This window comes from Ailuropoda melanoleuca, chromosome 2 (assembly GCF_002007445.2).
Source record: "Ailuropoda melanoleuca isolate Jingjing chromosome 2, ASM200744v2, whole genome shotgun sequence".
NCBI lineage: Eukaryota > Metazoa > Chordata > Mammalia > Carnivora > Ursidae > Ailuropoda > Ailuropoda melanoleuca.
This window is the reverse complement of record NC_048219.1, coordinates 82,860,195-82,870,820: the sequence shown is the minus strand read 5'-3', so window position 1 is coordinate 82,870,820 and position 10,626 is coordinate 82,860,195. Positions and strand designations below refer to the sequence as shown.

Below are 10,626 nucleotides of genomic sequence, written 5' to 3'. Positions count from 1 at the left end.
CATTCATGCTCATCCTTAATAATTAACTCTGGGTACTAACACAATAGACCCGGGGGTTCAGAGGCAGGCACCGTTCCGCCCTCAGTGAGCTCTCACAGGAAGTCCTGAGCATACATAGATGTTGTGGTTTAGACCTCAGAGCTTCCTGCCAGATCTTGACAAGGTTTAGCGAGTCTAAGAAGCCAGGAGAAGGAGGGCGGACGGGACCACAAACATGGCACCAAACATTTCAAAGCAGGTGCCTGCTCACTGCCTATTGTTTCAAACCTTAACTGAAAACTGTTTTGTTTTTCTTTCCACTTCCCCCAGTACAGCTAGCGTGGCTGCTCACTGGGGGTGGGCGATGATCTTTGCCTAGTGGCCACTGAAGACACTGGGGATTTGATGCCTGTGAGGGGGCTCTTAGCCTGCCCTTCGGTGTTGTTTGATAGGCTCCTGGAACCTCCAGGAATCACAGATTCCTTTCTTTTCAAGGATGATTCTACAGATCACTGTGACCGTGTCTGAACAGTCAAAGAAGTGAGACCCGAACGATTACGTTTGCTGGTGCCTCTTTGTCACAGTTTGCACATAGAGGTTTCAATTCATTCGACAAATCTACAAATAGCTTGTTGGGCCAGCTTTACAGCTGAGACCTGGGGAGCATATTCTGGTTGCTCTGGGGTGGGGGAGGGGATTCAGTGGCCCAGGTGATTTGGGGTGACCAAATTAGATCCTGCTGTCACACCACCCAGCCTCTTTCTCATCCAGCAGCTCGAAGCTGGGTTTCTTTCTACAATGAGAAGACATTGGGTCAAATCAAAGCTTTTATTTCACTTCTACTCCCAAGATGGTGGACAAGTGTCCACCAGGCACGTCAGAAACCTGAGGGTCTCCCGAGCAGGTAGCCGCTTGCAGCGAGGCACAGGTGCGGCGAGACAACTCACGTCTGCGCATGATCGGAAGGGGAGGCGAGGAGAGCTCTAGAACTTTGTGCCCGGTGGCCCATCATCCTGATGCTGGCACTTGGATGGCTAGCCCTTCCTGGCGTGACAAGGATCTGGGAGGAGGCCAGAGGCTCCAGGTGCTAGGGCACATGGAGGAGCTAGGAGACGCAGACGTGGCCATGGCCCCCGGCCCAGGAGGTGATGATCTTAACTTGCAGAACGCACTGCATGAAAGTGGAGGTGTGGACCCCCCGAGTGGAGAAACCCCACCGTGCCTTGATGGGAAAGAACAATTAGAGGAAGGGGACGACCACGTTGGGAGACAGAGTTACGAGTTCTCAGTGGCCCCATGGGGAGGTTTTGGTTGAACTCGAGGCCTAGGGAGGGGAGGACCTTTCTGCTGGTGAACTTGTGCGCCGGATGGAGGAGGAGACTTCTTCTGCGGATGGTGCTGGACACGGTGGCTAGGAGGCGGGGGCCGATGACAGTGGGCCTGGGGCCGATGACTAGGCGGTGGAGGAGGTTGGGACACAGCTGGGTTTTGAGGAGCTGGTCCTGGACCCTGGCGGGGCTTCCGGTGCCTTTCCTTGGCGGTTGCTCGGCGTGTTCTTATCTCAAGCTCCTCATCTGCAACAAGAAAACCTCTGAGAGCTCTCCTGGTGAGAGAGGGTCCGCTGACTATTTATCGAGCATAGCGCCTGCATGCTGTTTGGGGCGTGCAGTGAGGAGGCAGAAGCCACCTCTACCCTCTAAAATTTCCAGGCCCTGTAGCAGACACAGAAACCCCACCAGCAGGGGAGAGTGAGAGCCCAGGGCTTTCGGGAACTCAGGGAGCCCGAGGCAAAGAAGCAGGTAGAGGGCATGGTGCCTGGGTGTCCCGGGCGTGGAGAGGGCACTCAGAACTCAGAGCCCTGCCTCTGGGTGACCCTAGAGACCATGCCCTGAGAGCACCTGGTGGTTAGAGCCCTTAGGACAGGAGCTTTATCGTCAGAGGGGACGTTAGCAACCACCTGCCTTCAGGTGGGTTTCCCCGTTAGCTCTGCCTTTCATCCCGTTCTTGCTCTAAGGAAGCCCACGTTCCGGTGAGGGGTTGGAAGACATGCAAGGGGCCTTTTAGTCCGCAGAAACGTACTAGTTTCTCAGAAATTCATAAGCCAGCCCCATTCTCTTGGGCTTGGAAGGACAAGGGTTTCTCGTCCTATCAGCCCTGTGGGATTTTCCATGATGTGTGACAGCAGTCCGTGAAGACAGGCCCACGACTCCCAATAATGTGGTTGTTCCTGCTGTTTTAAAACCACACAGGGAACCCGCGAGAAGGCTCAGCTTCTCCAGGCCTGAAGGGCCCCTCTGGACCGCAGCCTTCTCTGGGCTACAAGGGCGGTGTCCCAGTCTTTCTGTCCAAAGCCATCCTTGCAGGGCTCCCGAGGGAGCTGGGAACATTCTCCTGGGGCCAGGGAATGGCCCTTCACGTTGCCATGGGCATGTCCAGCTTAGGAAGCCCTGGTCCCCTCTGAGCATGGCCCTGTAACTTCTGGTAAGGATGACAGGGGAACAGCCTCCCCTGAGGGCTGGAAATCCCGGCCTCAGGCAGCTTTCAACGTGAAGACTCAGATTCCAAAGACATGGTTGTGACACAGGAAGGGCCAGAGTGCTCTAAGCACAAAAGGTAAAGGGTACAGAAAGAGAAGAACACGTCCTCGGTGCCATCTTTGGCGGCCCAAGGTAGCCGAGGCCGAGCCCGGAGGCTGTGGAGAGGACTTCGGCCCCGAGTCCAGTTCCCAGCTGTGTGACTTTGGAGAGGCCTTTCTCATCCAAGCTCGGGCTGCCCATTTGCTCAGCAGTCTGTTCACCCACTGTTTAGTACATTTGTCCTTCACACACATATTCCCCATCTTCTGGCTCTAGGTGCCATTGCTAAGTAGCAGCAATGGCTCAGATCGAATACGGTGACAGGACAAGATGCTGGCCCTCGGGAAGCCTAAAATCAAGGGACCCGAACCAGGACTGCAAACCACAATGTCAGTGTCTGGTAAGAGCCCAGAGCCACCAGACAGCTACAGACAGAGTCCCAGGAGCTCTGGGGGGAGGAGTCGTGTGCAGCTGAGTGGCCAAGCCCCCAGGCTGCATTGCACGAACAGGTGAGCTGTGGCTCTGAGCTGCCTGCCTGGCAGAGCAGGACTGGGGGGCCCAGCATGCCCACCCCCATCACTGTAGCCACTGCCGAAATGTCTGCTCCCAGGAACTCTTCCAGGCTCAGTGTCCTCCCTAATCTTCCCTCCTGATTCGGCACCCAGGGCCCAGGCCAGGGTGAAGTGAGCAAGGCAGCCAGGGCATAGAATGGAAGGAGCCCTCACTCTCGGGGTTGAGCAAGGGCGGGGGCGGGGGGGTGGCAGGAACCCTGAGGGTGACGGTCTCCTTAAATTGCACAGAACCCCTTGCTTGTATCACCCTAGTCCTGACTCAGCCCACTGGCCATAATATTTGGGGGAAATCATTTAACCTCGCTGAGCTTAAATCTTCTCATCTGTATAAATATTATCTATCTCATAAGATCACTCGGAAAGTTGGATACAATAACGAACGCAAAGCATTATATTAGAGAGGTTAGTGCCTGGCCCAAGGGACTGCATTGTCAACATGAACTACCGTGTAGAAAGCAGGGATCGCCTCATCATGGGCTGGCACGCGAGGCCCACCTTGGAGGACTATGCGATCTTTAACCATCAGAAATGGAGAAAGGGCCTTTGCAGGGGGACTTGGACAGAAAACAGCCTGAGCAGGGCACATACGTGAGGGAGCCATGGTGCCTATGGGACTCAGCAAGCAATTCTGCTTCATGCGGGCAAAGAGTGCTGGAAAGATGGCAGTGGAAACATGGCACCATGCTGGTGGCAGTGGCCTAAAGGGGACCCAAGGCAAGAAGTCTGAAGTAAGGAAGCCAAGTCCAAAGGTGGCCCAAGGCCACCCCTGCCTGGGCAGGTTCAGCCCAGGTCCTTGTTTGGGAGGTGCTGCAGGCCACAGGTGTGGGCATCCGGGCCCTCTCTGGGGAGACCCAGAGTGAGAGGACCCAGTCCTACTGTAAATGTCAGATTGCACCGACCCCGAGGAGCCTGCTTACCTGTCTTGCTGTGGGCTGGATACACCTTGCTGGACTCACCTGCAGCATGGGGTCCCAGCACCCCCAGAGCCCGCAGAGATACCTCATATGCCATTCTCTCAACTCACTGCCTTGGGTGGCCTGTGCTCCTTGAGCCAGCTCCCCACTTACGAGCATAACCTTTTCATTCTTGCTGGGTTGTTGGACAGGTCTGATTTGAGGAAAACCAGTCCCAGCACCAGCATATCCCCTCTGAACAACAAATTGGAAAAGAGGGTATAACTCCCTGGTTTTAGACCCCATGTGTCCTGCAGGTCCCTGAAGTTTCACCTGTGTTCTACGAGCATGGTTCTGAACATACCTCACTCCCCTCCACTCCCCGCCTCCAGGGAGGACGACATGTTTGTTCATGGAGATGACATTTCGGAGCTAATCATTCTACCCACGTAGAGATGTGTGGCTCATTCAAAATATGTCCACGCAGGCCTTCCACCGAGTCAGCCTCGGCGGTGGACTCCAGGGCCCGACCAGGATTCGGCTTCTCAACACTCTCCCCCTGTCACCACTGAGAATTTGTTTTTCAAAGATGCAGCTAACCAGAGAATGGAAAAACCTGTAACCACCGGTTAGAGCCCTGACATTCTGAAAGTCCCCGTCTCCACTGTTCTCTTTCCAGACTCAGTGTCATCCCCATGAGTTGTTTCCACGGGGATTTTGCCCGGGGCCCGTGGTGGCACAGAAGCAGGGGAGCTTACCATTTTTCCTACTCTTCTGTCTTTTTCTCTTGTTGATGTAGAAAATGAGTAATGTCATAAAGCTAACGAAGATGATGCCGCCTCCACAAATGCCAGCAATGAGATAGATGTCCAGACCCTTCTCTGCAAAAGGAATAGAAATGGATGCAGGCGAGGGGTCCTGGGCCCGGGGCTCATTTCATGGCTCTGGCCCCAGGACCCCTGCATGAAGCAGATAGAAGAGCCTCGTGGGGCTTTTCAACCTCAGAAAAGCCGAGCTCATGGAGGCCGTCGGTTGTGTCGATCTCTGGATAAGCCCCCCAGACGGCTCCTGGGGGGACTGCTGCTCTGCACAAGAAATGCCGAATTCTTCACGTGCCGCCCCCCACCCCCTCCCCAGTCCAGGAGCAAGTCACAGAAGGATAGCTCTAAGAAGGAGTCTGGAGACAATCTAGGGTCCCTTCTAGTTTCACAGGCCCAGAGAGGGAGGATGGGTTGCCTGAGGCCACAAAGTCTGTTCCTGAGCCCCTTGTATCCATGTTTCTGCTCTATGAATCCACCCTCTTCTCTGGCTGCCCTCCTACACCAGGTGGGGTTGTTTTGTCTTGTTTTTGTCTTGACCAGGCGGTTTCCAAAGACTCAGGGTGAATGTTTCACTTGTCCAGCCCACCGGTCAGCTCCCCCTTCCAGATTTTCCCTGGCCTATGAGAGAAACTCAGACGCGCAGTGAGTTAGCGGCAGTGGATTTGATCTTCAGCTCGCAGACCTTCAGTCGCCGCAACGCAATGAGGATAAACACTCAGTGTTCAGAGAAATGGGTTTGAATCCAGGCTCTTCTAGGCAAGAGCTGTGTGACCTTGGGCAAACTACTCCACCTCTCTGAGCCTGTTCCACTCTGTGCGAGAGGAGATAATGAAACTTACATCACAGGGTGGCTGTTGGAGGTCAATCAGATAATGCATGTGAAAGTGCTTTGTAAACTGTAAAACAACACACAGAGATGAGGTCTGGCTCTTAGCAGAGCTCTGTGCGCTGGCGTTTCTGGGAGCTGTGTCCCCGCGACAGGGACTGGGCCGCCTGCCCATGCTGAGTCAAGGGCAGTTAGAGAGGCTGCAGCTGGGGCCGGGTGTCAGGAGAATCGTGCATCTGGAGGACAAAGTGGAGCTCGGCCAGCATCACAAGGGAACCCTTTTCCAGCCAAACATCCCTAGGAAGACCCTGTTACACGTGAAGCCCGGGATGAGCCCTGGGAGAAAGCCAGAGGCCCAGAAACCAAACCGAAGAGATTTTCCGACAGCAACAGTCAGTTGATGCTTTCTTTCCTCACTTTCTTTCCTCTCTGCCCTACTCTCGGCCTGCCGGTCACCCAGCCTCCCCTGCTCTGTGGACAGAGGTGCTTCCATTGGAACATTCCATGAGACCAAGAAAGCATTGGGGTCCTTGAAGTCTCCGCGGGCTGGAGCCAGGGGCTGCTGGAGTCCCTCTCCAGCTGACCTTCCCAGGGTCTGACCCAGTGGAAACAGGTCAGAGAGCACGGGCTGGGCCATGCAGCCACCGCTCAGCTTCTCACACGGGGTGTCCCACACCTCTCTCTGGGGCCCTCATGGAAATGGAGGCACGCCTCACACTGTCCATTCACAGGTCTGTCCATCAGGGCCCTCCGAGTCACCTGGGGTTCTCTCGGCAGGGAACATTCCAGCTTGCCTCAGAGGCAGCTGGGGCTCCATCATTCAAAACCACGTCCTCACCGTCTCTAAACCCAAGCATACCGCTTCCCACATGCCCTCATGGAGATGACGCCCCCCTAAGCTCATGAGAGGCAGTCCTTCTGCATCCAAACCTTCTCCCTCGTGTTTTGGTTTCAAGTATATGGTCATTTTTTGCTGAGCCAAATCGATAGTCTTTTCCATGCCTCTCTCTGGCTCGGACCTTGAAGGTGATCCCTTGCAGGGCCTTCAAGAGCACCTGCCCCTCCCCCACCTCCCCCCGGGGATCCTGTCCATCTCTTCCACGGCTCTTTTCTGGACCTGCACACGGGGTAAGGGACGGGAATGTTCTACCTTTGGACCTTGGCTTCTCCTGAGGCCCTTGCTGACCCCCTCCATCCCCGATGCACGCACTTTTCTGCACTGGCAGGATCTGGTTAGGATAAACATGAAGAACACGGCTGCCAGATAAACCACAGGAAATGCAGTTACACTTGAATTTCAGATAAACAATGAATAATTTTTAGTAGGAGTACGTCTTTCCCGGAAGGGGGAAAAGAGGTCGTGAAGTCAAGGAGGGCGGCTTCGCTCACTGTGCCTTTGCGATGGGGGCTGTGGAGTCATGGCTGGTGGACCAACAAGAGGGTGAAGCGATGCCCATCTACACTTGCGGTTGGCAGCCTCTATGATGGTCCCCAAAGCCCCCCGCCCCCGGTCTTCCCATCTTTGTGCGATCCCCTCCTATGCATGCAGGCTGGGCTAATGGGGTGGCTTCCGAAAACCAGAATATGGCAGAAGTGATGGGCTTGAGACTAAGTTACGGACAGACCCTGGCATTTGCCTCGGGCACTCGCTCTTGCTCTCTCTTAGCCTGCGCCTGAGGGCAGCCAGTAGCCATATTGTGAGGCGGCCCAACAGTCCCCATGAGCGAGGCCTGATGTGGGTCCTCCCCCAGCCCACCTGACTGTGGTCCCGGCCGGTGTCCTGACCACAGCCGCATGTAAGAGCCACAACCACCCAGCTAAGACACTCCCAGACTCATGACTCACAGACACTGTGAGCAAGTCACTGGTGTTTCAAGCCACAAACAAATGTCATTTGTTATGCCTGGCAGAAAACTCCTTCAACACATATTTAAGAAAGCCTCACGTCTAACTTTGTGCCAGCTCAGGGCTGTTTTCTGAGGTAACTCACCAGCCATAGTCCCCATAGAATCTCAGGGCCTCTGGCCAAGGAACTACTTTTCTGTGCTCAGTCTCCCTTCAGAGGGGTTAAGCAGACAGCACAGGAAAAGGTAATCACAGAGATTCAGATGAGGAAACTGAGGGATTATGGGGCTCATTCTCTTTGTGGACCAGGAGGCTGAAGCCCAGAGAGGGGAAGGAACTCTGACAAGGTAATCCCGCTGAATTTGGACAGATGGGAACGAGAAGTCAAGGCCTCTGGTTCCCAGAGCTCCCCCTACAGTAGGCTGCCTCTCAAACATTACTTCCTGGAGTCATGTCAAGCAGGGACTCTGAGGGAAGAGCTCACACTCCTGGGGTTTCAGGACTTCCTCATACGGGGCTGTCAGCTCTATGGCAGAAGAAACATTTCCTCATCATGTCCACTGTCCTTCCTGCCCTTGAACTCGTCCTCTCTCCATGCCCCCAACTTCTGGATTTCTACCTTGGCTCCTGATAGAAGGTACTGCCCATTTCCAGTCCAGAAAGTAATCTTTTTTGCTCCCTTCTCCATCATTACCCTGGGAGTCACAATCCTGGTCACTGACTAGCTGAGGGACCTCGGGCAAATCAGTTGGCCTTTCTGGGAAATGGGGGTTTGCACGAGATAACCTCTACAGCTCCTTCCACCTTTTCAATTTGGCAATTCTTTCTCTCAGAAGAGGATCTTTGTAATTGCCTGGGGTTACACTGTGCTCTGCGGAAGGCTGCCCACAATGGGTAACCATAGAACACCACCTTCTCTCCCCTCCAAGGCTTCCCTTGGAGGTTTCCAGGAGGAAGAGGTGTGTTTTCAGTTCTCACCCTGAGCCAAGGCTGCCTCCCAGCCCGGGGAGCCGGTGCTGGAATGCGTCTCTGCCCTGGACCTGGCAGGCTGTGTTTGCCAAGAGAGCTCAGGATGTCCGACCGGCGCTCGCCACGCACCTGAACAATTGATGGTCACCCCTCTGCTTTGCTCGCTGACTTCGTTCCTTGCCGTGCAGTTGAATGACATACTCCGTTTGGTCGTCCACTTTTTTGCGGCGATCTTCTGAGAAATAGTTTTAGATACAGCCCTACCTAATACTGTTCCATCTAGATACAGAATTAATTCAGGGTTAGTTCCATTCTTTATCTCACAGGTCAGGTTTCTGTTGCTACAATTCCAGAACATATCCAGTGTTGAGATCTCCTCTGGAAAAAAAAAAAAAGATCCAATTCATATTAGCCAATTTTCTGATTTTAATGGACACAGTTATTAATAGAGGGGGGAAGGGAGTTAGTTTGGGACTGAGGAACAATTTCCAAGACTACTAGCTACTTTTGAAAATAATTTGTATTTTCTTTTTTTTATACAGGACATTCGGCACAAATCTTTTTCTGGTGAAGTTCATAACTACATTACATGAGTAAAATAAATATATGTGTGTGTGCTTATGTGCTATTTCATACCTTAAAATGTTTTCACATACATGACATCATTTAATCCTAACAAACAGAAGAGGTTGACGCTTTCTTGCCATTTACAGAGGACATACCCAAGACCTGAGAGGGTAAATGGTGGACTAAGGGCATCTACTAATAAATGACAGATCAGGGGAGGAGCCCACTCTTCCAAGACCAAGTTCAGTAGCATGAGTAAGACGGTTAACACGTGGGGGGTGGGGGTGGGTAATGCTTCAAAGCAGCCAGGAACCCGACCCTGGAGGCATCGTTCCATGTGTGGCCTGGGACCTCAATCACAAACAAACCCCACCCCCACCCATCTACTGGTGCTGGGAGCAGAGGGCCAGGTGTGCCAGCTCAAGCTCTTGGGTGAGTGGGCACCAGTCCCTTTCCCCACTCGAAGCTGCTCAGTCCCGCACTACGCCTCACTGGACCTCATCTGTAAGAGACAGGTAAGAAAGACATGTCCCACCTGTCGTAACAGGGACAACATGTGACAGAGCCCTGGGCAAATCATTAGGTACTGACATTATTGGTGGCCACTGTTACGTTCATAATCATAAACTCAACTCCCTGCCTCTCTTTTTCTGACACATAAAATGCCAAGGCTGTGGCATGAAAGACAAAGCCCTTAGCTTCAGATGGGGCGGGTCCAAATCCTAACTCCACCACTTCTTAGCTAGCATGACTTCCTCCTTTTTCTTCTCTTCTGTTCTGGATCTCACCCTTACTCTCCCTGGCTTGCCACCTTTCTCTCTCAATTTCTCTCCATTCATTATGCAGCCAGATGGCTTCTTTTTCAATGACTCCCTGCCTCTCTGCTTCCCAGACAACATATCTTCTCCATGAACTTTCCCGTCAGATTTCATTTCTGCCCGAGTGTATCCACATGCGGAAATTCACTTTTCTTCCCATCCCAAGATTCTGTGTGATCCAGAATGAAGAAGATGGCAGTCAGTGTAGAAAGTAGGGGTCAAATCAAAGTGTTTACTTGCCTCTTCAAAATGGAAAGAATCTTTTTTCTATTTATAACAGTGACATCCAATCATTGTAAAAATTGATCCGATGCAGCAAAATGTTTCAAGATTAAAAATCACATGCAAGGGCGCCTGGGTGGCTCAGTCGGTTAAGTGTCTGCCTTCGGCTCAGGTCATGATCTCAGGGTCCTGGGATCGAGCCCCACATCGGGCTCCCTGCTCAGCAGGGAGTCGGCTTGTCCCTCTCCCTGTCCCCCTGCTTGTGCTCTCTCTCTGTCAAATAAATAAAATCTTTTTTAAAAAATCACATGTAATTCTACTACCCAGAGTCAATAATTATTAATATTTTTATGTATATCCTCACCAGGTGATTTCTATACAGAATACCTATATAAATAATGTTTTAAAAACTAAAACTGGGGGCGCCTGGGTGGCACAGCGGTTAAGCGTCTGCCTTCGGCTCAGCGCGTGATCCCAGCATTATGGGATCGAGCCCCACATCAGGCTCCTCCGCTATGAGCCTGCTTCTTCCTCTCCC

General features: G+C 52.9%; 1 protein-coding gene across 2 annotated transcripts in view; it reads right to left on the bottom strand.

Annotated features, from left to right (window-relative positions):
- Positions 1 to 793: 793 nt before the first annotated feature.
- Positions 794 to 10,626, bottom strand: part of CD2 (CD2 molecule) — a 13,010-nt gene continuing 3,177 nt past the window's right edge. Inside the window, exons 3-5 of one of the 2 annotated variants that reach the window (XM_002923586.4) lie at positions 8,611 to 8,859; positions 4,779 to 4,901; positions 794 to 1,553 (exon numbers count right to left, since the gene is read on the bottom strand). In XM_002923586.4, the coding sequence (XP_002923632.2) occupies positions 1,255 to 1,553; positions 4,779 to 4,901; positions 8,611 to 8,859 (671 nt within the window). In that variant the 3' untranslated portion in view covers positions 794 to 1,254. The remainder of the gene's footprint in view (positions 1,554 to 4,778; positions 4,902 to 8,610; positions 8,860 to 10,626) is intronic. The other variant, XM_034654160.1, reaches the window with a different exon arrangement.